Source organism: Uncinocarpus reesii, genomic scaffold (assembly GCF_000003515.1).
Source record: "Uncinocarpus reesii 1704 scaffold_2 genomic scaffold, whole genome shotgun sequence".
In the NCBI taxonomy this organism is placed as follows: domain Eukaryota; kingdom Fungi; phylum Ascomycota; class Eurotiomycetes; order Onygenales; family Onygenaceae; genus Uncinocarpus; species Uncinocarpus reesii.
Window position 1 is genome coordinate 873,357 of NW_003052499.1, and position 25,539 is coordinate 898,895.

General features: G+C 49.6%; 10 protein-coding genes across 10 annotated transcripts in view; 4 read left to right on the forward strand and 6 right to left on the reverse strand.

Annotated features, from left to right (window-relative positions):
• Positions 1–3,003: 3,003 nt before the first annotated feature.
• Positions 3,004–4,959, reverse strand: UREG_03270 (uncharacterized protein; the record flags this gene model as incomplete). The annotated part of the gene is made up of 1 exon (XM_002543707.1): positions 3,004–4,959. The coding sequence occupies one exon, from the start codon at positions 4,957–4,959 to the stop codon at positions 3,004–3,006; it is 1,956 nt and encodes a 651-aa protein (XP_002543753.1).
• A 167-nt stretch (positions 4,960–5,126) lies between these two features.
• UREG_03271 (uncharacterized protein) lies at positions 5,127–6,141 on the forward strand (the record flags this gene model as incomplete). The annotated part of the gene is made up of 3 exons (XM_002543708.1): positions 5,127–5,330; positions 5,391–6,029; positions 6,094–6,141. 3 exons carry the CDS (start codon positions 5,127–5,129, stop codon positions 6,139–6,141), a joined length of 891 nt encoding a protein of 296 aa, XP_002543754.1.
• A 1,462-nt stretch (positions 6,142–7,603) lies between these two features.
• Positions 7,604–8,478, forward strand: UREG_03272 (uncharacterized protein; the record flags this gene model as incomplete). The annotated part of the gene is made up of 2 exons (XM_002543709.1): positions 7,604–7,619; positions 7,778–8,478. The coding sequence occupies 2 exons, from the start codon at positions 7,604–7,606 to the stop codon at positions 8,476–8,478; spliced, it is 717 nt and encodes a 238-aa protein (XP_002543755.1).
• An 856-nt stretch (positions 8,479–9,334) lies between these two features.
• On the reverse strand, positions 9,335–9,791 carry UREG_03273 (uncharacterized protein; the record flags this gene model as incomplete). Its single annotated transcript, XM_002543710.1, has 2 exons — positions 9,335–9,476; positions 9,592–9,791. The coding sequence occupies 2 exons, from the start codon at positions 9,789–9,791 to the stop codon at positions 9,335–9,337; spliced, it is 342 nt and encodes a 113-aa protein (XP_002543756.1).
• A 1,305-nt stretch (positions 9,792–11,096) lies between these two features.
• On the reverse strand, positions 11,097–12,251 carry UREG_03274 (uncharacterized protein; the record flags this gene model as incomplete). The annotated part of the gene is made up of 3 exons (XM_002543711.1): positions 11,097–11,297; positions 11,403–11,927; positions 11,958–12,251. 3 exons carry the CDS (start codon positions 12,249–12,251, stop codon positions 11,097–11,099), a joined length of 1,020 nt encoding a protein of 339 aa, XP_002543757.1.
• Positions 12,252–13,811: 1,560 nt separating this feature from the next.
• UREG_03275 (uncharacterized protein) lies at positions 13,812–15,357 on the forward strand (the record flags this gene model as incomplete). The annotated part of the gene is made up of 6 exons (XM_002543712.1): positions 13,812–14,016; positions 14,372–14,445; positions 14,641–14,823; positions 14,909–15,014; positions 15,096–15,198; positions 15,288–15,357. The coding sequence occupies 6 exons, from the start codon at positions 13,812–13,814 to the stop codon at positions 15,355–15,357; spliced, it is 741 nt and encodes a 246-aa protein (XP_002543758.1).
• A 282-nt stretch (positions 15,358–15,639) lies between these two features.
• On the reverse strand, positions 15,640–18,810 carry UREG_03276 (uncharacterized protein; the record flags this gene model as incomplete). Its single annotated transcript, XM_002543713.1, has 4 exons — positions 15,640–18,118; positions 18,231–18,388; positions 18,470–18,561; positions 18,735–18,810. 4 exons carry the CDS (start codon positions 18,808–18,810, stop codon positions 15,640–15,642), a joined length of 2,805 nt encoding a protein of 934 aa, XP_002543759.1.
• Positions 18,811–19,670: 860 nt separating this feature from the next.
• Positions 19,671–21,175, reverse strand: UREG_03277 (uncharacterized protein; the record flags this gene model as incomplete). The annotated part of the gene is made up of 3 exons (XM_002543714.1): positions 19,671–20,052; positions 20,107–20,986; positions 21,100–21,175. The coding sequence occupies 3 exons, from the start codon at positions 21,173–21,175 to the stop codon at positions 19,671–19,673; spliced, it is 1,338 nt and encodes a 445-aa protein (XP_002543760.1).
• Positions 21,176–21,879: 704 nt separating this feature from the next.
• On the reverse strand, positions 21,880–23,557 carry UREG_03278 (uncharacterized protein; the record flags this gene model as incomplete). The annotated part of the gene is made up of 2 exons (XM_002543715.1): positions 21,880–23,161; positions 23,223–23,557. 2 exons carry the CDS (start codon positions 23,555–23,557, stop codon positions 21,880–21,882), a joined length of 1,617 nt encoding a protein of 538 aa, XP_002543761.1.
• Positions 23,558–24,523: 966 nt separating this feature from the next.
• Positions 24,524–25,539, forward strand: part of UREG_03279 (uncharacterized protein) — a gene marked incomplete at both ends in the record, with an annotated part of 1,894 nt that continues 878 nt past the window's right edge. Inside the window, one exon of the mRNA XM_002543716.1 lies at positions 24,524–25,387. Within this exon, the coding sequence (XP_002543762.1) occupies positions 24,524–25,387 (864 nt within the window). The remainder of the gene's footprint in view (positions 25,388–25,539) is intronic.

Genomic DNA, 25,539 nt, shown 5'->3' on the forward strand with positions numbered 1-25,539 from the left:
GATGGAACTCGCATTTTGTTGCAAATTTTTCGGGACCGCAAAAAGCTGGCAGGCGACAACATATTGACTGTATTTCAGCATGCAGACGTCCTCATCGGACTGAAAATCGAAATCTGTTACGAGAAGCTGGAGGATCGGCGGCGGGTCGATACATCGGCGAGATTTTTCGCCAGCCGCACAAGTTCGTGCTGCGATAGGTTGTTGGCGTACGAATAGACGCAAGCGAGACGATGGCGGTGGTGGATTAAGAAGGTGACCGAATCCCGACGGTATGGGTGTCATAGTTGCTAAGTGGCTTCTTTGAGACGACTATACTTCATCGTTACGTCAATGAATAGGGACTATGAACGGGGCTTTTGGGATATCATTACCCTCGAAGCGCGAATCTCGTGGCGCCCTCTGTTTTCACCAGCTTTCTCTTTGGCGGATGGCTCGGTTTATATGTCTGTCTCCCACAGGATGAGGATACTGGATCCTAAACAGTCTGGTCTCAGAAATAGATCAGGGTGGCACCGTTTGACGGGGATAAATTAACGACCATTCGATTGCTTCTTGTAGCTATCTATAAACTTGCAGTCTTCCGGTTGGAGATCGCTCTTGTCGCAGCCGAATGATGAAATTATTAGTGGCTGAGACAGGATGTCTGTGAGTGACTCCCTTCATAATACACACCGAGAAAATTAAAATATTTTGGGTTCTGCGATCAGCAGAGAAGGCCGAAATGTATAAGCGGCTCGCATAAGGAAAAGAGCTAGAAACAGAGGCGTTGATCGCGAAAACAGTCTTGATTAGGAATTTCTTGACTCATCAAGAGAAGGCCTTGAAGATCCTGAAGGCTTCTTAATTACCGTTTCCGGGTGACGAAAATGAATGCCTGCTTAAACCAAGAATCTCTTAAAGATATCATGAAACTGAAACACTATACCCATTGTGCCCAGCAATACTGGCAAGTAGTCAAGGCATACAGTCCGCGATGAGGATATCATGGAATTTCAAGTCCTACTTTTGCAAAAAGTAGATCACGCTACTCCGGATGTGAAGTTAAAGAAGAAAATTACGGTGCAGGGCAACCCAGAGCCTCGACATTTCCTACCCAGAGCTCAACGGCTTGAACTAATCTACTTTATCCTTGATCCTGAACGTGGCCGAGATCCCGGCCCACATGGCTGATGCATGGAACGCTCCCTGCATACATAGCGAATTATCTCAGTGAACTCCCACAAGGATGGCGATTCCGCCGGAATTCAGCTCATTCCCTGAACTTTACGGTAAAGACTGCCGGCATTGGCGGTACGGAGTCCTGAGCTCGAAGAACCGCCCTGGCGCTTGGGATACGCGAACGGCTCACTCGGTACCAGACAAATGTCAAGGAGCCCACGCCCAATCGGATGGAGACAGCGAACCCTTTTCTGACTCCTGAGCACTTCGTTCTCTTTGCTTTTTCTCATGTTCTGAACTTCCATCCGCGTGGCGGCGTGGGTGATCGTCGCCCCTTATTTTGCTTGCTTTTGTCAAGTGGCGTTATTTTCAGAGGCAGGTGGTTGAGGATCACTTGTTACTGGTCCATTGTCTTGTGCCACTCAGTCTCTCCACTCTCAATTTATTCTTGGATCTTGATGAAGAGAGTGTGAGTTGATGAGTGCGGTATCTATTTCAATTGGCTCTACTTGAACGTTATATGCGAACCTCGACATTAGATGCTATTTTCGAGGCTGTGAGATACCTCGAATCTAAGCTGAATTCGCATCTCCTATGTTGTTCCAAACAGCATCTGTGTTTAGCCAGCTGACAATGGAAGTGAGCACTAATATCTGTTGTTGCAGCCACGGGTCTTTGGAAGGTACTAGATAGCGAGCGGGAGTATCCCATCCTTATCGCCAAGATGATTTCCCCCAAGAGTCTGGAGTATCACTTTGTGACGGAATGCGAGATGTTATAGATGTCACACGTGGCATCACCTTTCTGCGAGTTCAACATCAATTTAGCAATGAATATACCCTGTACTCCATATGTTGGTCTTCAATTGAAGAGCGGAAAAGGCATCCCGATATCTCACCCCCCTCTGTCCCTGATTAAGTGAAACGTCGTCAGACTGAACAGCCTCAACAGAATAGAATGGTAGGGCGCATGCCTTCATCACCGGTCCCGAGAAATGGGACCAAACTTCCTCCCCCCTTTTTCCGGCTGCGACGGGAAACGTTTCTCACTTCTTGAACACAGGTCGAGCCGGGACGATCACCACTATGCTTCCCTAAATAGCTCGCGCTTTGAAAAGGGCCGGGATTTGAGATTTGCCAGCTAATGGCGAGGAAACTTTTGATAATCTTAACCTGAGCTCTTTTCTTTCTGAAACTTAGAGTTGCACAAATCACGCAGATGTCCTCTCGGCTTCAATCCCCTACCCATCCGCTCTCAGGTTACACAGCCAACAGGTGTTCACAAAGGCACGCCTGGGCCGGATTGAAAGAGTTTGACGTCTTGTGAATGTCGGCTGCAAGGTACCACACGACTTCATTCTGAGATTTACACATATAGATTGTCCCATGATGATGATTCTAGTCTCTTTAACTGGATGCTTGAGGCTGGAGGATGGCCATGGGGGCATGATGTCAAGAGCTGCGCCATTCGCCCCCAAATGCTCCATTATCTGATGGTCTAACCTAATCTTACACAGACTTGATTGACTCTTTTCGATAGAATTCATTCCGAATTCGCTAAAGCTGCATGAAGTTCGTCCGAAGGCCCGTAGAACCGGGTCCTTGCCGCCTTCCCTAAACTTAATACGTTCCAAAAACCATCTGACAAGTTGGCCTCGGGACGAGCCGGGAAATAATACTAGGTTTCCAACAATAGCGCGCGGGGTGAGCATTGAGTGACCACCATTCAATAAGCGAGGGGAGTTGCCGATTATTAGGATTCAGACGATAGCTCTCGTCTGAAACCAAAGAGGTGCCACGCGGTTTGAGCAAGACGAGTGAGGCCAAGCTGAAGTAAAAACAGCATTCAGGTCTGTAGGTCAAAACAGGGGTCGACATCGATCCAAAGGCCCGTTGTGTTTTTGAACATCTCATCCAAACCAAGCGCACTCACATCCGTCTCAAGTGATCTTTTCCCTTCGATCGAGTTTTTGAGTTCAACCAGGTTTCTCACTTCTGCACAAGCATGTGGAAGACATGACGAAACTTTCGGCTGCACCAATCCCGCTTTCATGGCACCGTAGCCTTTACCCACCCAGAGAAACACAAGTTTGCCGTTTCGTCGATCCCAGCCGATGACGTGACCCGTTGGCGTCCATTGTTCTGGTTCTGCCGTTGGAAGCCCAGATTTGGCGAGGGTGGATTTTCTCCTCATTGCCACATATCCGACTTGCATGAGATGGACGTGGGGTCCAACCTTTCGAGGGACGCCATTGCAGTCCTGACGAACTCTCAATAGGCCAAGGGATGAGAGCTGGCGAGCGCGATATTTCTCCTCTGCCAGAATTTCCTTGTCTTGCGTTATCTCGATGGGTGAGCATTGAGTGATCCACGCAAGTTCTAATTGACCAAACTGCTTGTTCTGCGCCATGCACAGTGGTATTTCGACTCCTTCGTATTCGTTCAATAGATCAGCCATGCTAGATATGCTCGCAATTGACCTTGAAGAATTGGCGACGCCGAATAAGTCAAGCAAATGCGATGCCGCTGGAATCATGTTGCTAGTACCAAGCCATTCGTATACGTCTTCTGGGCTGCCATTATTACACCAGACTGGCGTATCCCGAACGTAAGAATGACTTCCATTTTCTTTACCAGACCATCGCACGCCAAGTTTCATCTCCATCACACGTAGCTCTCGATCAAGGACGGATTGCACCGTCTTGTCGATAGGTAGTCCACAAAGTACTCCATCTTGGTCGTGCTGAATCAGGAGACCCCAGAGATGCACTGGGAAAAACGAGTTTAGATCCACTTGTCTGGAGACATCCCGAGCGGCTTCGATGGCGGCCTGTGGATTTCCTGATTTGACCATGGCCTGCAAACAATTGGCTGCTGCTTTTTTTAGATGCGTTGTCTGTCTGCTGCGGACGAACTGTGCCCGTATAACTTGCCATATCTCGGACAACCCTTTTTGTTCGCCAAGATCGCCTAATAAGTTGACATACGCACCAAGAAAGGCGTTTTCCGAAGGGTGTGAAATATCGAGAAGGGAGTGGAACGCCCCGGATCCGGAATCGCTGCTGTTGGTGCCCATGATAACTTGACGCATTTTATTTTTATCTATGCTGGGATTGTCGAGAATTCTCATCTCTAGGCCCTTAGTCAAGCTGTTAACCAGCTGATTAGCGGTCTCTGGGCTCAGATGCTCGTATCCGCCCTCAGAATACCGTTTGAAATAATGCCGTAGTGCGGGGACAGAAAAGCATTGGGCGGCGTAGTTCATACCCAAAAGAAGTAATTCCCGCGTGTTTATGACATTCAATTTCTGAAGCCTCGCCAACGTCCCGTTAATCGTCGCAATTAGATCTTCCCATTGCGTTGCATTTTCACACCGACCCAAAGCCTCCCGAAAGAGAGGAAACGAGCCTACAAACTCATCTCCCGACCTCTTATCCGTGATCTTAGTTTCGATTTCGGATTGGATGCTTGACAGGATATGGCCATGTTGAGCACGGAACCGGAAAGGGGAGCCGATTTCTCGATTGGAGGATTCGTCAAGGCCTTTTGGTAGTAGCGGCGTCGAGAATAATTGGTCTAACTGTGTATCAAGCTGAGATAGTTGCCCATTGACCGCTGACGCCGCGGTCGACCCCGTTAACGCATAACGGAGGAGTTGTGCTCGCGGAAGCTGGGGGACGGAGCAGGATAGTTCTCGTCTGTGAATGGGCGAGGTGCGGGAATGTCTCACAAATGGGGCGAGGGCCGGCTTCAATCGTATGTTCCCAGGAAGCCGGCAAGCCTTTGATGTCGCAGTGAGCATTGAGACTTGCTTTCACTTCAACATTGAAGCCCTCGAAAACGCGTTGCAGAAGAGACAAGCGGGTGACTGAAGTGATTATGTAATCGGGGATAACACGCTGATTCCCAACCGCACGTCACTCGTTGGTTTTCTGTCAGAGAGCAGAGACTTGGATGCTGTCGAGCAACATGACTGCTGAAGAAAGATCATCCACAATGCCAGAAGACCCGAAGATTTTACGAGAGTCCGAGGAACGAATACCCGGCTCCTCAACACCAAGTATGGATGCAGACAAGGAGCTTGCCGCGCCGGGAGAACAGCAGCCGGCGGACGACCCAACTTCCAAAAATCAACAAAGATTAGACAGGTTCAAAGCGTTACAAGCTAGGGCGGTTAGTGCACTCATCAGACATCAAGTCGCGGTAATAATATGAAACTGACCATCCACGCAGAAAAGCGCTGCGAAGAGCAATCTCAAGGAAACGGCTGCTGAATCCCAACGACTAAAGACCGATCCCACCCTCCTTAACTCGATATCGCGTAAACATGCTTTTGCATCACATAACCTGTTAAAAGCCGATATAGAGGCCTCCGGTGAAGATTTTGAGCGCAAGCGAGCTTGGGACTGGACTATTGACGAATCGGAAAAATGGGACAGGAGAATGGAGAAGAAGCAGAAACATCGAGACGATGTGGCTTTTCAAGACTGGCGCCAAGATGCACATAAGAATTATAAGCGGCAGTTGCGTCGAATGGAACCGAATCTCGATGCGTACGAGACTCAGAAGGCTGATGCTGTTATGCGCGCGGCTGCAAATGGAGGCCTCGACCTCGTCGAAGGGGAGGATGGCGAACTTGTGGCTGTGGATAAGAATGGGACGTTCTATTCCACTGCAGACTCTATCGAATTTGCACAGAATCGGCCTGATCGAGCAGCTGTGGATAGGTTGGTCGCCGATCTGCAAAAGGCCGAAGAGATTCGACTCAAGAAACGGAGGGAACGTGGCCTTGGTGAAGACGATGCCGACGTTACCTACATCAACGACAAGAATAAACGATTTAATCAGAAATTGGCCAGATTTTATAACAAGGTACGTCCTGGCGTTATCATTCCAAGGCTTGAGTGAACACGATTGGACTGACATTCCTGCACAGTATACCGCTGAGATTCGAGACAGCTTTGAACGAGGAACGATGATCTGAGAAGTCTACACTGAGCCGAGTTTACAAAAGGGCCATTACCGGGTCCTAGGACTGAAAGCAAACATAATGTACACTGCCCCGCCAGGAAAATCACCGCCGGCGATGGGCTATTGAGGGCCATTTAGAGCATAGTTCTCCTCCACCCCTTAGTCGCCAAATCTTCGATCCTCGTAGGGTTCACGACACCCTTGGTTACACCGTCTCCAACAGCCTCGATAATCGCCTCGCCTACAGTGCCGACTTTCAATGGCTTAGCAGCCATAATCCCCATAAAAGATAACCTCCCACCGAGCATATTGTTGACCTCAGACGCCACTATGCCGCCCAATGCGATTGACATCGTCATCTTGCGGGACTGGTCGTACATGAATGTTGGGCGGACGAAGATATTACGCATGTTTGGGCAGTCTGTTGAAATCAGAGATTCTGCCTGTCTCTTTGAATTGATGTATCCTGATGGCAAAATGGGTCCGCCGGCTTCCGCGGAAATATACACGAAGGTCTGGACGTTTTCTTGGGATGAATGTTTTGCGAGCGTGACAGCTATTCGGAACAATATCAGTAGCGTTGTTATCGCACTGCGAGTCCATGGACCTAAACCTACCTAAATCCCTGTTCATAACAGCGTAGCTTAGATGCGGTGGATTCTTCTGTTTCCCATTTTCTAGTGATCTGGACGAACAGAACATTTTCTGTACTCCATCAAACACTGATTCTCTTCCCTGTACAATTCCTTTGTAGTCTGCTTCCAAGATTATCCCTAATGAGTACACGACGGCTGTAGCGTTCTTTAAATGCGCCGAGTACGTGGTTGGATCCATGACATCGGCTTTGACCCAGTTGACCGACTTGGCCCACCGTGGGGGAGAAGTAGACGAAGAAACGGTATCCCATGCTGGCTCACCGTGTCGACTGCGGAGAAATCACTTAGAACTGTGATAATGGCATCCAGGGAACGGTAGTGGGAGAGGTACCTCAAGGAAACGACTTCCCAGCCTCTAGTTACCGCGGACTGGCAGATCCTGGATCCTATCGGCCTAATGTTCAGTTTTCATTTTCTAGTCAAGTTGGATTGTCAAGAATAAAGCGTACCCAGGAATCCGCTTCCGCCTGCAACCACTAGCCTTGTTGCCGCTGCCATTGTTTCTAGAACCAAAATAAACACGGAATCAACAGATGCACTTCAATGGCGGTCGCACCGCAGTCAGCAAAGTAGAACCATTCAAGGCTCAATCTCTCAAGTAAGCTAGGATTGAGGTTCAAGATTTTCACATCCAATTCTCCCCGGTTTGACAGCTTCCAACCTTCAGTGTTTGTGACTTCAGAGCTTAGAGAGCTGTCACGTGTATCCAGGCTTGGCATCCGGGTCATTTCTTCGAGTCGCGATTCTTCGACAAACGCAGCCAAAAACCAACTCGGAGCGGGTTTAACACACTACGAACTCATCGCCGTCTTGAAGAATATGCCAGCGCCAGCGGGTACAAAAAGGGTCCGGGTTCGTGTCGCGCCACCCCCTATTCGTCCTGCTTATATGCTTACCACCCGGCTTGTTTAGGGGACGTCGATATTCCGGCCATTCGGTAGGTCGTCTGAGATGTACCATGACCCAGATTTTCTGGATGCTAACGGTGCTCAGTGTTTGGAAGTGAAGCGCAGCCCTTTGACCCAAATAAGAGACCGCCGAATATCCCTGAAGACCACACCCATCAGTGGCGCGTTTGGGTGAAGGGGGTCAACGATGAAGATATATCATACTGGCTAAAGAAGGTCCAATTCAAACTCCACGAAACCTATGCGCAGTCGATCCGAACCATCGAAGGCCCACCTTTTGAAGTTACAGAGACAGGCTGGGGTGAATTTGAAATCCAGATAAAGCTGTACTTTGTCCCGGAGTCTATGGAAAAGCCGCAGACGCTGTGGCACAGCCTAAAACTGCACCCATACGGACCGGATGCAGAGGCTAAGAAAGCAAGACGGGAGACTATTATTAGTCAAAACTATGAAGAAGTTGTTTTCAATGAACCGGTGGAGCAGTTTTACAATCTCCTGACCGGTGGAGCCCTTCCCGCGCAAGCTCCGGCGAGAGGGAAGGCTGGGAAAGGCGCAAAGCAACAACAGCAACTGAGTGGACGGACAGCGGAGATCCCGTACTCGGATTCCCCGAAAAACCCATACAGCCAGAAATCAGAGGCGAAAGAGCTCGATAAACTTGGAGAAGCCCTGACGACCGTTGGTAGGTTGCTGAAAGAAGAACGGACCAAGCTAGCGGAACGAGAAGCATATTTGGCTACCTTGAAGGTAACTGAAACTTTGCCGGCCGTCCAGAAGAAAAGGTGACACTGGTTTTGCTGCGTGCACTAGCCTCTGGAACCAGGGTTGGGGGATAGTGATTCACACAAGTGCGGAATTGGATGAAACCCTGTCACCATGGCGGGATCATGAGATCAATGAATGACACTAAAGGGAAACAACAATATCCCTCTACAGTTGACGCTTTCGACGACTCCCTTTTAGGAGTAGTAAATTAGCCACACGGACGCGGTACCGCCTACAACGATGGCTCTCATATTGGCGAGCCCGCTTTCCTAGCCTTCGTGCTGCTTTGGGGCAGCCCGCTGAGACGGAACACGGACCCAAAACCGATGATTCGGCAATTTTCCGCGTTCTCTAGAGACATGCATTATGACCTGCTTCTCGGCTGACGCGCTTGAACCAGCATTGACCATTAATGACACATGGGATCGCCGATGCTTGCTTTTGCCGGGGAGGGAGTCGGCTTCTCGCCCGCGTTTATTGCTGACATCCCGGCATACCGAAGGGTCAAGTTCATAGTTGTCGGGTTGGGACATCTGCACGGACTCAGGACTGCGACATCAGCGCATTTGGCTGGTTACTTGTTCAAGTTCAGAAGAAAATTGCACCTGTCAATAGTATGAACTAAGGAGTGAGGCGGCCTTTGGAGTTTGTCTTCTTCAAAGGGGTCGCGTAATGAAGGTATAACACAGCAGTTATGTACTCCGTATTCCTCGTGGGAAACAAGTCATCAATCAACGAATCCAAGCATTCCCATCCATCAATCCGGCCGTTGGCAACATAAATCCAAAAGGGCTTGCATCTCCCAGCCATCGCGGAGTCGTGGCAGAGCCAATCGCCATCCAACCCAAGCCAACAAATCGCATTCGCGCCCAGCGCTTTACGAGGCCACACAGCCGCCTGAGAAACAGTAATCACAGCCTCCGTATCTGTAGCTCCCGCCGCCTTGCTTCTCAGGATCGATCAAGAATCCGCCGACTCCGTTCCTCTTCAGGCCGCAGCACTTGCCGCCCATGTCCTGGCTGTATCGTGGCTGTTAGCCCGTGTTCTTTGCACTAGCAAGCTAGCAATCTTGCAGCCTGGCTCTGGCTCTGCTTTGCCCTGCTCCGTGACGAAGCAAAAGGGTTGGGTTCTTACCAATCCCACCAGTTGGTCACGCGCGAGCCGAGACGTTTCCCCTGGCACCGCTCGTTCGAAAATCGATATCCTGTGCACGTCTCATACTCGATCCGGTCGGCATATGTATAGGAGAAATCCTCGTTGATGACCGGCTCTGGCTTCGCAGCGGCGAGCGTTGCGAAGAATGCAAGGGAGAGGGCGGCGGCGCTGAGCTTCATGGTGCTGATGGTTTCGTTTTTTTATCTGATTTGGCAGTTTTGCGAGTGTCCTAGCTTTGGAGGAATGGCTGTGACCAGCAGAAGACGGCCAGCTATTTAATAGTTTTGCCTGATGCCAGGGTTGAGCAGCTGGCCCGAAGCCCTCTTATTAGCATCGGGGATATTCAACGTCAATTCCGTCTGTCCAATGCTTCCGTCCATCCATCGTTAACAGTTGCACAAAGCATCCATGTGTCTACGTAGCTCGCGCGCGCCCAGATCCCTCATCCTTGCTTGCTCAAAGCGGAGGCATCCGCTCGTGCTTTGATATCCTCATAGCCTCATTCTCCATGCTTCACCGCCGTTGGGGGAATAAAAGGTCAGTTCACAAGCCTTCTTCCCCGTATCAGAGATTCCAGCCCTGCATCACCCCGCATCTCATCACGAAAAAGAGCGTTCTCATTTTTTCTTTTCTGCACTTCTCATCGCATCTTCGCAATCCCGGGAGCAGGCTGACAAGGGTTGATCCCGGGAAAACAAGCAGCACTGGCCCAATCATCGTTGCAAGTTAACTGTTTGATGCTGTCATCGAGAACCGTGGAAGCATTCCGCTCCCCAAGACGCCCGCATCTCGGACCGAAAGTAAAAACAGACAAGTGTATGTATGTAGGAGTCGATCAAAGAAAACACTTTGGTAGGAAGTGGTTACATATCGATGTTTCAAAGCTCTGCTCGGGGTTACATTCTTTGAAACAGTTCCCCTCGTGGTGGTGTGCTCGAATGCAGGTGCCATCACGCTCCCCCCCGTGGAAGCCGGAAAAGGGGCCCCTATGAAGCCGAGTTCTACGGGGCCCGCCTAGCTAAAGTGTGGGGCTGTCAGCACCGGGCACGGGGGCCCTCCCGTTAAAAGGGCCGCCCGGAGACTCGGGCGATCGCGCTTGTGCTCCCCCATCAGCGTGGAGCAATAGGACGAAGAACGGCGCCTGGGAAGGCTTTGGATTCTATTGTGCAATTCCACTTTGCGAATTACCGCTATGAAGCTTTGTTTCACTCGCCTAGGCTAGCCAAGCGTAGTCAAAGTTGCACATGCATAGTTCTCACGGTTCACGGTCAAGAACCTGGGATATGTCTGAATTGGGATAGCTCCTCATGCAATTGCTGTAATGATAATGATAATAATGCTTGTCGACTCTTGCCGCCCGCCTGTAGTGCGGAATCTATCCATTGTATGCATGCCCTCGATCATCCGTCTCAATGCTCCCTCCTTGCAACATGGATCCCCATAAACCCCGTAAGATATATGCAACATGCCGTCGTCTACAATCATTATTCCGCTTTGGCTTTCTTGTGTAGATCCTGCAAGGAACAATGGCCGTTTTCTATGCCCGTGTCGATCCCATTGTACCATCCCTCGTTGATGAGTTGTGTTTCAACATCTCGCCAATACTCCAGCTTCCCGCCTATGCCGCTCTTGAAATCAAGGTCTCCGAGACGAACTTCAGGTGTTGCATTCTCGTCGCGCGGAACCTATGGAATACAAGCTCAGTCATCGCGCCAAATCGCACCTTAGTTTTCCGCGGGAAGCCAAGCGGTCACACAGGTAGCAAAGCCTCTTGTGGTAAATCTCCTCACCTTTACAAACATTGTGCAGTCTCGCAGCGTCATTGAGACTGCTCGGTCGCGATAATCGGCCTCCAGCCCGGGTAGGCCGACCGCATTCATCCGTTGTTGACTTTCTCGAAGTTTTAAAAGCGTCGGATTCTGATGTAAGAACTTCGCAACGCCGACTCTGCCATGCTGTGGGCCTTTCATCGATTGGACGGCACGAAGCACGGCCTCGAAGTCGCCGGAGACAAGGTCGAGTGGGCAGAATCCGCGACGTGTTTTCTCTCCCTTCTGCCACGCCTGGTAATTCTTCCGTTCTCGCAATGCGCAAGTACGGCACCTCTTGGAATTCGGAGGTGCCGACGGGGATTGCAGTAGCCATTTCGGCTTAAACTCCCAGAGACTTTCGCCTGACCCCGGTGCCGGGCTCATGTCAGTGATAAGCAGTCCAAAGGGCTCTTTGGTAGAGAGGTAAACTCCATGCCGAGCTTTTGGTCGCCGGCCGTTTGCCTCGTCTTCCCTCAACCGTTCATTGCAAGCCACGGCGAAGCCCTTGGGTAGCCGTATTAGCTCTTGACTTACAAGCTCACTGTCCCGGAAAAGCGCCTTGATCTGAGTATCGAAATTCCTGGCCGTTTCAGTATAGGGTGTACCCGAATCTATTCTTTTCCTCAGCCGCAGAAGCTTGCCCTGGAAAATGGTTCGGTGTCCCACGTTTCCCGCCTCCCGACTCGTCCTATCAGTTTCCGGAAAGACCATCCTATAGACAATATTTGCACCGCCTTCAGCCAGGTAGACCAGCTTCGTGTCGGCGGGTAATTCCGGGATTGGCATCGAGAACGAACTGGCTGCCGTATCCAATTGCATTGGTGCCATTTGTCCTCTTTCGTATAGACGATACGATCTCACAGCTATAATCGACTCATGAAGTAAATCCAGTCTCTTCTGCCAGCTCCAACGACCAGATCTAGAAAAGAGAGTCTGTGCTAAAAGTTGTACATAGTCCGACAAAAACAAGCACGCTATCAACAACGCACACAGGAATCCGCTGGTTCACTTCGGGCAGGAGACTGGCCAAAGGTGAAGAGCGCACCTTTGATCGAGGCTGGCAATAATTCTAATGAGTGAGTCGCTATGGCGTGTCCAAAGCGGTAGGGCAAGAAAGAGACGGTATTTTAACTAGCTCGTCACTGCATCTCACGGTCAGGGCTCGCAGTGATGCAGGTTGCTCCGTATCTGCCCTTGGATAGGGAGAGCAACAAAAGGCTGTAGCTGTGTAGAAGAGAAATGCCAGGCTTGAAGACGGAGCAACAGGAGAAAGTAGCTGTGGTCTGGAAAATCTGTCAGGAAGAGATTCCAGATCGGCGCGTGGGCCATGGAAGGGTGTCTGTAGGGGAGCGCGCGAGAGCAGGTGCCGATAGAGAGGCGAGAGGCTGATACGAAGCGCCGGCTGGCGAGAAGCAGGCTGATATATGCCCGATGTGTAGCGGCCGGGAAATCGCGACTCGACTTTCGTTTCGCTTAATTCCTTGGTGCTCAAAGCTCCCAGCAACGGCAGAGCAGTTCAAAGCAGCCTATGCAGCCGGCAGTTAGTCGTTGGCGGTTGACAGAGAAAAGCAATCAAGTGCCGCGTTGTGGTCCCTTTTCTCCGTATTTGTGCTCCATCAAAATACGAACAGCGCGTGGGAGCGCCGCTTGCTTTTTCTCATGGACGAGCGCGTTGCAGCCCACCATCAAGGGACGGACCGGAGTTCTAACGGCCAGCGGAACGAGAAACATACAACAACACGTACCTGAGCATCGACGGGTTGTGGAGGGGAATCGAGGTTGTCACTGTCCTTGAGGCTATCGTGGGATCGTTCGCATCCGCTTTCGCCGTTTCTTCATCCTTCTCCTCGGGACCCTCGACAACACAACAGCAACAGAGTGCGGACGCTGCTGGAGTTAAATGTCTTCTCACACTCGGGGCCGGCTGAAATTCTAAATCCAGCTGACCATCTGGAGCGGGAGCGCATGAATTAGTCGCACAACAGCATTCGCTCGCTAGCGGGCGTGGTGGCGGGCGATGTTCGTGGGGACACCAGTAAGATCCAAGGCTGCAGAGGCTAATCTCCAGACTATTAAGGGCCTGCTTCTCTGGCTCAAAACTCAAAGCAATCGCTGACTGAATGGCAGGTCTGATCGCGCAAATCCTCGCCTGCAGACCTGAAGAATTGGCCGGCTCGGCCTCAGATACAGCTGGCCTGGTGGAGCTTGGGACCAGTCTTGACGGATTCTTCCGCCCAGTTGGGTTGCGAATTGCTCTCGCACGGATCGAGATTATGCAGGTGTCATATTGGCAAGGGTTGCGGAGCTGAGTTTCCGCCTGCAGGTCCTCTGTTGGGGCCGGAGTTTATTGGTGACGGCCAGTTTTCGTATTTTGGAGCTGGAGCGGTCATGTTCAACTGGAAGTCCCCAAAGATCATTCACCAGAGGGAGCAGTTAGGGCTCGTTATCCGAACGGCGGAAAGGCTATACAAAAAGGGCTTCCGGCCTCGCCCATATGGGCGGGATATCGACGAGCATTTCTACAGGTCAGACCGCTTCAACGACGGCCCCGAATTGTCTATTCCCGGTGGACTGGGTCTTGGTGACACTATTGGTTTGTTCCTCCCCTGTGGTTTTTACTGATACAGAACGCTATCGCTATTTGCTGTGCTTGAACGTGAGTTGGCGCGGCCAAAACGTCGATATCGATCTGATCCTGCAGTTGATTGGCAGTGAATCCACATGGCTTTGACGCCTCTTTCCAAATAACTGATAATCAGCTATTCAAATGCTCAATCTCTACGGAGTAAAAAAGAGCGGATTTGAACCCCGTGCATAGGCTGATGCATGCATTGCCCGATGAGGCCACATTGAGCCACCAACATCAGTCAAAAGAGGAGTCCGCATTGTCCCATCCTGCACCAAATTCAATTCGGAATATAGATTCAACAGTTACAACAATGCTCCAGGCATAATCAACTCCTTCGTTGTTGGTGCATCCCAGTCCAAGAAAGCGGCAATGCAAGCCCACAGAGACACAAAAGTAGATGTACAGAGCCTTGTGCATACATCCATCCATGAAGCGCGAGAATTCAAGCAAGAGTGGCGAACGGTTGATGGAAATGCTTGTCAAACCCTAGATGCTCTCCGGCCAGCGGGCATTGTCGACTTTGAATGAGATCATAGACACCGTGCATGCTGCCCCTCAATTCATGCGCAAGGAAAAGGCATCAATTAGCTTTGGTTAAAAGCCGTCTTCTCTCCCACCCCTTCCGCTCAACACGCAAATTCCAGGACATCAAAGACGTCTACCGCATATCTACTCAAAAGTCGACAGAGATTCGCTATCCCAAAAATGACGACCAACCCTGGGGACTACTCTTCGCCGGATCACTGCATCGCCGATTTCTGCCTGATTCCGGTAATAGCCCGCCGCTGCAGACCCTTGCCCAAGCCGTTCATGGCAACAATACCAAACATAACTAAACTCGTCTGCCCTAACGTAGATCGGGACTTCCTCTCCGTCGGTTTCCGAGGCCATCGCTGACGTTGAGCGTCTGGTCGGCAACTCAGGCCTGAAGTATCTCATGCATTCCTGCGGTACGACAGTGGGTAGGTAGCTTTCAAATCGAACGAAGAATTGGGTGAGGGGAACCCCCATGCTGATGGCTGATGGCCGACGAAAATCTACAGAGGGTCCGTGGGATATGGTCTTCAAGCTGATCGGCCAGGCGCATTCGATGCTTCACAAACAGGGAATGGTGCGCGTCCATACGGACATCCGAGTTGGCTCAAGGTAAGATAAGATGGATGCCCCTTGTTGTGCTTCTGCTTGATGCGGGGGAACGGTCTGTGTCCTGGGATGTTAACACTTTTGGAAATCAGGGTTGATAAGAAGGAGACGATAGAGGCCAAGGTCAAGGTCGTGCAGGACATACTGGCTCGCGAATCATAAGTATGTAGTTCTACTGTTCGGGAAGAATATCTCGGGCGTTACCTAGGAGCCATGTGGGATGAATCTCAGCAAAGGAGAAATGTTGCAGCCGTTGCCAGCATAAGCCTCTGATTCAATGGACATAATGAAGGACAAATGGCCCTTAATATATAAATACACATAAATTGGGGTATCAACATGCGACCTGAATATAAAATGCTCCAGCCGTCTTATGAAAATCTAAACGCCAGGGAACCGTCATGTACATGCATGGAAATAAAACCCAGTCATCACCAACTGATGTCATCCCGGCCCCTCGTAGTGGGAAAACCCAGCCTGGCGCCGGTTCTCGAAATCTTCAGTCGCTCTCCGCGTCCAGCGCCCAGGCCGTACAGCATGGGTCCTAGGATTCACAAGTTTGCGGTAATCCGACCCATATTCAAGGAACATAGGTTTCCCCCAAGCCTTGCGGATATCCAGCAGGATTTCATTTAGAGACCATGGGTTTTCCCTCCGGAGCATACGGTTCCGCTGGCGATTCGACCGGCGATAATTTGAAAACAGTGTCGCAAGCCGGGCTCGACAGGCGCGTTTGACAGTGTTGGTTTGGACGACTACGCCTTTTCTTCTCAACTCGCGAAGAAGCGTTATTCCTCGAACCCAAGGAATCAAGTATTCACCCCTGCTGAAAGGGTTGGGTAACAGTCGGTTGCGATAATCAGGGTGTGGCCGGAGAATGAATCCCCAGGCGATGATCGCTTCTTGTACCCGAACGCTAAATATCCTTCGCAGTGGAGAGCTTGAATGGGCTGTCGGCAGCAAACGTTCAAGGGATTGCGCATCTCCATCCGAGAAAAGCGAAGGTGGCTTGGAACTATGCACCCAGCCGGGTCTCGCAGCTCTTGTGGGCGCGTAAAAGGGTACTATCCAGAAACACAACTTCTCAAGTTCGTCCCACAAGTCGTACATGCCAAGGCGTTTTATACACTCGGTCCATGCCTCCGGTGGGACACGTCCTCCGGATATTATCACTTGTTGGTAGATCCAGATTAGGCGCCGTAGAGCGTCGACTGAGGCCCTGTCTTTGCGGGGACGGTGGCTCCGTCGACGCCAAGGGAGTATCTCGCGCGCCAACCACAGGATGGTCATTTTTGATAAGTGAACGCCTTGCTCTCTCATCGTCTCAAACTGCTGCTTCGCAGCATCCCAATTGCCAACTCGCACCGCATTCCGAAATAGGACATTATGGTTCTGAGGGTCTTCGTTTGAAGCGGCCGACATAATCGCAAGGGTTTTATTGACTTGTCGCCAGTCTTCAGCCAGCGTATATGTAGCGAGAAGTGACTCTTGAATCCTCATATCTTCAAAAACATCGGGATGTTGATCGCTCTCGAGAACGTCTTCCAGCAACTTAGTAGACTTTCCAAAAGCCAGTTTCACGACCACTTTCGAAAAGACTGATTCTCCCGTAGAAATCTTCGCCCTTTTTAGGGCCACCAACTGAGACACTAGTTCTTCCACGCTTCTGGTCCTTATCGCCATCTCTCGAAGCGTCAGGGGACCAATTGTTTCGACCCCAAACATGATCAAACCAGCAAGAATCAAGTCAAAGGTCAAAGCTTTAGTGGCAAACAATCGTGCCCCAAATTCATCGTTGAAAACCACTTTCTTTGACGGATTCGAATTAGTATCGGTTTGTTTGTCTGCCTCAGACGGTGCTGTTTCTGTATCGGAAGGTGATCCGTTACGCATGATGCCAGCTTTTACAAGCTCTCTGGCAAAGTAGCTATACTGCTTCTCGGAGCCATACAACTCAACGTATTTCAGTAGCGGCTCAATTTCCGAGATCGCCCCTGGACCGTCTCCGCGAGACATTAAAAAGTCATGCATTGCGAGCGCATCTCGAATCCTCCCCTGGTTCCAGAGAAGCGGCACCACACTGCCGTAAATTTTATGTCCCTCAACGTCTCTGCAGATGTTCCTGAAGCTTTGTAGGCCGCCCTCGGCGGATAGTGCCTGTGGAAGCACAGTAAGGATTTCGTTCGGCCATCTAAAGTGAACTTGCTTCAACCTGATATGCCATTCTGCGGCTTTTCTAGAACGCCCCTGGCGAAAATACGCACCAACGGCCTCTTTATAGAAGTGGCGCCACCGCTTCCCTGTTCTTGTCCATAAATCCTCTGCGTATAACTGCACCTCTTTCATTAACCGTTCCTCTTTCACGGCAACAGCTATGAAAATCTTCCATAGATGATCAGCATCCGCTCCTTCGACTGGCAAATCCAGTCCTGCACATCTTTCAGTGAGTCCTTTCCATATATGCACAACGCCCCTGTCGCCGTAATGTCTTTGGCGATAGTCCAGCAACTCTTTCCAGTATCCAAAATCGTGTTTATATCGTGAATCGTCAAGTAGTTTGCTTCCAATCTTTTCCGAGTTGCCGATATCTGATTCGAATTCTAACCTCAGCGGATCAAGTTGAAACTTCGAGGGCCTGGGCAAGGGTCCTATGAAATCTGAAATGGGCTCCGATGGATCGCGCAAGGAGCGGACAGAGGAATCAAACAATGGAGAGGATTCAGTGGGATATTCCGAGGGACAAGTACTCGCTATACTCTGGTTTTCAAGCTCCGTAACCGCAACGTTGTATGTGTAGTCCTCTTTTCCATCTCTCTCGTGGTCGCGCTCGCAGTCGAAGATATCCACATGCTGTCTGGCGGAGGCCGTTCGCTGTTGAAATTTTGAGTGGAAAATAGAGAATTTAGCTCGACCATGTAGTAGACTTTGAGACTCAATTGATGCGTAAACGTCCTGGACGGATGTGATGGTGTTTCGAGGACGCAGTGAGAGTGCTCGGCGCAGCAACGCCAGCCGCATTGGCGGCGAACGCACACTAAAAATCGTGGATTGAAGAGCAGGACCAGCTTTTAGGATTTGCGAATAAACATCGTAGCGAAATCACGCCCTCGAGCTTCACCATCTTTGTCGTTGAAAATCTATTCCAATCGGCATCTTCTGCCCGCCGAGAATCATGTCCTGCTGCGGAGGTTACCTAAGCACCACGTGACTGGCCTGGTTCGCTGCCCGTAGCGTGATACCAGCGTTCTCTCTTCCGGAGATCTTGACCTCAGACCTTCGTCGCTAGTTGACTTGCTTCGCCTCGCCCTACAACCTGAGCGAATTTGATAATTGCGCAAAGATGGTGTCCAGAACTCTTCCTAGAGCCTATAAGTAAGTTTTTTCCCCTTAATTGGGCTACATCGAACTCATGAATTCTCGTCCCACTTCTTCCTCGCTCGCCTTGTCATGTGGGATGGAAGCACAATTTTCGCCGATTATTCCCCAAGTGCTGACAACTATTGCTTAGGTTCGTTTTCCGCGAGAACCGAGTTCCCTACTATCAGCGACTTTACCAGAACCACGACGGGAAGCGCCAATGGTGGAAGGTTCGTCCACCCACAAGGGCTTGGTCATTACGCAGCAAGGCCGAAAACTAGATGGAATTGGTGTCTAACATAAGGATTGCAAATATAGACTGAAAGGAGCCCCTATATTCTTTACCCATTCTACGTCTCGCTGTTCGGTTGCTTCGGCGGTATGTTCTTTGTTTATTTTCTTACTTGCTTCTACGTTTGGGAAGAGGCAAGCCGCTAACGTGGGTAAACTTGCAGCCGCTCTCTACGGAACGACTAGAATGGTCTTTGTACGTATATCTTTTCGCTTAGCGGTTTGCCGGGCTTTCTTCAAACCCGAAATCCTTCCGGCTCTGCCAATCAAGCATTCAAACGGACATCAACTAACAATTGGAAAAACAGGGCCACAAAACCTGGTTTGGGAAGGGATAAGCTATTCGAAAATTGATTTTGAAACTACCCTACGCATTTGCTTTCCCGCTCGGCGGTCATGTGGAATAGATAGGGGAAAATGTGTATATAATATCTTGGAGAAGGAATCTACAATTGTTCGCAAGATATATACTACACATGTAATACTTAACCTACAAGAAATTTTGAAAGCAACGCTGGAGATACAATACCGGTTTGAAGCGAGCTGAAATTAAAAGAACATGCGTTACCGCGCATTGTCCATCGTGTAGCTTTCCTATCAACGATATACCCGCATGGGGAAAGGATCCTGTATACCACCGTGAGAGCATATCACATTGCAACCAAGGAGATAAATATTTAGACAAAATAGACGAAGATCATTCCGGAAAAGAATTGCTATAGCTGAAAGTAGGGCCCATATTCATCAAATCCGCCTGCCTTGATGATAGATGCCAATTTTTCCAGAGGAAGGTAATAACGGAACCAAATACGAGACAATCTTACATTTCATGCTCTCCTTGAATGTCTCTTCAACTCTTTTTTCGCCTCTCTTTCCTTCTCCTTCTCTAGATACTTTCTCTGTTCCTCAGCAGACATGCCACGTAACATTCTATCGCGCCCTTCTTTCTTCAACCTTTCGGCCGTTAATTTACGTTCTTCAGCTTTCTCCTCTTCGGCTACTCGGCGCAGCTTACGAAGTTCTTCCTCACGGGTCGTCCGGAGTTTGCGGAGAACTTCTTGGCGAAGGCGGCCAGTGGAAGCGAGCCGGTCGGTGAGTCGGAGGAAGAGGTGGAACAGCGGGAGGGAAGATGCATAAGCGGTGGAAGAAGTCGAAGACGGAACACGGATGGAGAGAATAGTGCGCTTGTTGGAGACTGCTTCCTCGATCCTGGTAAATCGGTTAGTACGCCAATTCTTGGAATCTCAGGAATATCGAACATACTTGGTTGGCTTATCGACAGGTTGGTCAGTAATGATCAGATACTCGAACAGGTCCCCAGCCTGTTCAATAGCTTTGATGAGTTCGCTCGTGAGTATATTGTCTGTGATTTCGGCACTTTCACTCATAACAGTAACCCATCCTGGAAGCTTAGGATTATCCTTTGTGAAGGTTAGGGAGACGTCATATCGGTCCTGCCTCAGTTTCCGCATGGCGTTCTTATGCGCGACAGCAAAGACAAATCCGTCATATGTCGAATTATTTCCCTTGCTCAACTGTTCCTTCTCGGCCGGGGGTGCGGGCACCAAATCCTTCTCTTTTCCATCAAAGGGATAAGCAGTAATTTCCATCTTCTCGGTCGCAGGTGCCAGCGAATCGAAGAAGAGCCCAAAGATCGTATCACCCACTATATACATTGGATTGTATCTCTTCAACAGCTGAATTGACACGTCCACAAACGCCACGTTTTGTCGCCCTGTCGCATACGTGGTGAACTCATTGGGAGACTTCTCCTTCAACAGGTCATCATCAATAACTAGATCTTTTGAAGAAGACATATCCTTCAATGGGGCTCCCCTCCGCACCCCTCGATATCCTACCACGGCGAATTCATTGTGCAGCACGGGGATATGAGCTTGTGCCCAAGCCTTGGCCTTGCGACGATTCTTGCGCGTTCCCCAGACGTGGAAGAAGACGATGAAAAGTATAAATGGGAGAACAAAGGCCTCTTGCAAGAAATCCTTGGGCGACGTTCGCTCCCATACCCGGTACCATTTGGTGTAGGGGACGGTGTTCACCGGCGCAGCGACCGTAGAATCAGGAGCCGGAGCGGTTGAAACCGACGCAACGGGAGGTTGAGGAGACGCTGCAAACTCGGCGAAATCTACATTTCGACAAAAAGCAACTATTAGTAAACTTGTATTTATTCTTTCTTCTTTCTTTGTCGCGCAATGGCATTTTTGCTAGAGCCTATCGTCTGAGGGTCGTTGAGGGTACCTGTGTCATCCTGCTTCGCTCCTGCGGTCGAATCTTTCGATCCACCTTTCAGAATATTCTGGAATAAGCCAGACATCGCTCCTAAAGCTCGAATGGGATTTGCGCGTCGCCTATCGAGGTGCTCTTGAAGGTGCGATTGTGGTGAAAGCTCCTGAACCTCAAATCGCAGGGTAAAGCGTTGGGTGCCAAGGCCGATGTCACCCACGAGACACGGCCCCGAGCTTGATATCTAGAGCAGCGAGGAAGCGCTTCTAATAAGCAAAAGCAGATTTGTTTTGAGAATTCATTATTGTCCAATCGCTATATACAGAATAAATCATAGGGGAAATAAATATATACTTTGTAGCTACACGGTGACAAAAGGAAATGTTTAAAGGAGTGACTCGAGGTCCCATCTTTATGGAGATGTTGACCTAATAATAATTTTGACAGGCCAAAGCGAATTTTGCCCCCTTCCAACGCCTGGTATCAATTCCGGTTCCACAAAGACAAACGCCATCCAAAAAGCCAGTAATAGTAACACAAAGCAAACGGGGTTGCTGGAGATATAAATACACGCCGGGCGAAGCGAATTTGAAAGGGCTGAAATTACCCCGGCCTGGTTATCGGAGTGGGGATAAGGGTTGATAAGACGCGAGCGTCAAACGCAAAACAGTTAGGACTTGTGGAAATTCATTGGCCATAAGCTGGCGGTGGAGTTCGGGCTCGGGTTTGTTCCCAAGGCCCAGGATAGTTGTTATTGACGAGAGAATTTTGTTTCCTGAATCCCGCCGAGCAATTTCATTTGCCCATCTTCATCATCCAGGCTTGCTCTAAGATGCTGCTATTCGGAGCCGCGTCTGTGATTGATAGGCCTGGGTTCGGTCCGTGGGAAGATTGAGCTTCCATAGACTTTTCTCGGGACCCCAAATGTTCGTCGCCGAAAACAAGAGCTTGTTGCGGTGGCACTGCAGCGCCTTCAGCATGGAGAGGTACTGCAGGCACAGGATTTGCGGTTTGTGTATGCAAAGCAGAATGCGATGGCTCGCTGTAGGTCAATTGCTGAGCCGGTGCTCGCGCGATAACTTTGCCTTCGGATGTAGAGAATCGATGTTGGCGGTTGGGAAATCGAATGGTCGTTTCAGGTGACAGAGGAGGAGTAACGGGATCGTCATTAACTTCTTCAGGGACAGTAGACGACGAAAAAGTAGTTGAAGCTGTGCTTGTTTCCGTGTATCCGCCATCTGCACTTGTGATTTCAGGATCTGTAGGTTTGCTTTGCTTTCTAAGGTCAACAACTCGCTTCTTTCGTTTCTTAGTTGGGCGAGCTTTAGTATGGCGACCAGCACCCAGGCTAAGCCCGTATCCACTGAAAGAAGAAGCTGCTGTAGTGGATCGCTGTTGTAAAGATAGAACGCTCGAGGAATCTTGGAAGGAAGAGAGAGGAGAGGAAATGTGAGAATGCGTTCTGGAGAGAGCTGGGCTGCCCGGTGACATCAAACCACTACCCAAGCCCTCGCCTTGGTCGGCCAAGCCGGTCCTTGCTCTGAACATAACCTCTCGAATCGAAGGCGTAAAAAGAGAGAGGGTTCGTTGAGAGTTGGTTAAGGCAGCAAGGCGCAAAAGGTTTTTCTGCGAGAAAAGCGAATGCATCTCAACACCTGAATCAAGGGATAAAGATGCAATCTCCGCGGAGCTTAATAGGTTGCCAGATGCATCCACTGGGTCTTTTGGAGGGTTCAGTAGCGTGTCCTCTCCGGGGCCCAATGACGATGGAATAGCGGTTTCTGGAATCCCAGCTTCCAGGCCACGGTATTCCGGCACCCAGAGTCGCAAGGAGAGTCTGTGTATGATGGCAGGTAATTCATCCATAAACAGAATTCGGAGCTGCCCCTCAATTTCCCGCTGAAGGTAATCTCGTACAGATGGGATGGAATCAAATGTCGAAGATACTTTCAAAGATTCAAGAGGATCATTACGGAAGACAACGGTTATTCCTTTTTGCTTTGAGAACACTAGGACAACAAACCCGGAGAGTCTGAAGTTGGAAAGGGTGATTTGCAGGGGGATAGTTAAGCCGGATCTGTTTTCGTCCACAACAGTCAGCAAAGCTCGACAGCTAAAACCAAGCTGATAAAACTTACGCAGCAGCAAGAGGTTTCGGAGAAGCATAAGCGGGGCGAGTTATTAGGAAGGTATTTAGTGGATTTGCCTGAACTCGCGTTTTCAGAGTGAGAAAGGCATCTCCCGAATACGACATTTTGAAGATGCCGCGAAATCGATCCTCAGCCAAATCGCCAACCTCTAGTATCTCCAACTCCGGCGGGATTGAACCCAAATTTAATTCTGTCACGGCGATATCATCGACAATAATCGGAGGTTTTGGTGATTTATTTAGTGCCGCGGTTAGCAGGTCCTGTGCTCGGGTGTAGAATCCTGCATCCGCCATTAACGGCGACCAGTTGAAGTTGAAAGCCATGACGACGCATCTGAAAGACGATATAGGATAGGAAGAGCGCCGAAGTATAGGGATGGACGACTTCGACGGACTTTGCGATCGAAGATTTGATCAAATTCAGCGATGAATGACCAGATTCTTGCCCGGGTCGCGTGTCGGACTCTCGTGACAGGCGAAAGTCGAAAGTAGGATGAAACGAAGCGCCGTGATCGAAACGCCTATGCTAGAGCAGAGGGCTTTGATGGACTGACGTAAACTAGCATGACTTGGAGATGGACCTGCTCTGGCTTGCCAGGTTGTTCGATGCGGCGGTTTAAACTGCGATGGCGATAAGGGAAGGCGGTTCTCAAAAATTATGTCAAGGAGCGTCACGGAAGGGGGGAGAAGAAAACAAGGAAAAACGCCTTGGCAAAGAAATCTTGCGGTTGAAAAGCTCGAAAATACGAGGTTTTTTGTAATGAGCTTTACCGGCCGGGAACTTTAGGAGCCAAGTTCAATATAGTCACAACAAGCACACGATCACTGTTATTCTTTCAATTTGGCCTTTGAAAGAGATGACTGCTTTGAAAGGAGCTGATGGGATGATGGGAGATGATGCCTAGTTTACAGCCTTTCAAAATGTTTTGAACTTTTATATGAAGCATTCACAACTCGAACTGCTCTGTCTCATAACTATGTAAGGCGAAATCGTTCTTAACTGGAAAGTTTGAACCGCCGAACCCCAGATACCCGTAATTTTTTGCGTAACGCCTCGTACCGAAAGATTGAGTTCAAAATGGAACGGACCATTGTTTTACCGAAATTAGTCATTAAATCTAATCTAATCTCTTGGCAATTAAGCATGTTGTCCTGGTAACGATTGCACTATTCCGGTTTAGGAAGTATCAAAAGAAACGCCAACTCGACTGCTTCAATCTTGACATCACGCGAGACTCTCCCAGCATTACACTGAGGCATCCCTGAACGAAAGCTTCGAAAATCCTAATCATGATTGAGTCCCAAACTTTTGCTCATTCGGTTTCACCCTGGCTTCTCAAGTCGCCGAGAAAGAACCAAGGTCGCATCCTCCGCTCAAAGAAAGTATATGGAAAACGACTTGATTCAGCAAATGCGGTTTTAGAAAGAGATCAACTACCACTTCAGAGGAGGAATGCAAACGCCAAGATACAAGCCGTTGATGTGACTGAAGTGGTCGCAGCACTCCAGGAGAAACTTGCTGGATTTACTCTTGACGAAGATCTCTTCATCTCAGGCGAACGAAATATGGACCCGGACATAGCACGCGAGATAGAGCGTGCACTCCTAGAAATAAGCGGACAACCAATACAAGCTGTATCAAAAAGGGCGGAAACGAAAAAATCTCAGGAGCCAGCTGCTGAAGAGCACCAAGACCCTGTGGTTATCGAACCAGTTAAAACCAAACAAAAACGAATAGTGTCTAAGAAGGAAGCTCCGAAAACACAGCCACCAGTGCCAACGGAGAACGCCATAACCAAATATGCAACGCCAATACTGGAGGAAGCGATGTCAAACAAGACTGTGGATAACTTTGACACTTGGGCTAACCGGGCAGGTGATATGTTTGACGTTGAGAAAATCTCAGAGGGATCTTACGGCGAGGTCTATCAACTACCTGTACGAACCGACTATACGAAACGTGAACTATCACAAACGAATCTCATGACATTGAAAGAGTACGACAATGGAGTCTTTAAAATTGTTCCCCTTCGCGCACAGAGCGGTGCAGGATCCAAAAAGTTTACTTCAATTCAAGAGGTTGTGGCTGAAGTTCAGATGTTAAAACTACTGGATCCGATACCTGGATTTGCGAGATTTAGAGATGTTCATGTGGTCCAAGGCAGATTTCCGCCAGCTTATCACGCGGCGTGGACGTTGTATAGTCAAACTCAAGACAACTGTTATCACCCTGATCCATGCAAGAAGAAATCATACCCTGACAATCCACTGTGGACGATCTTACAAATGGACAGCGCCGGATATGA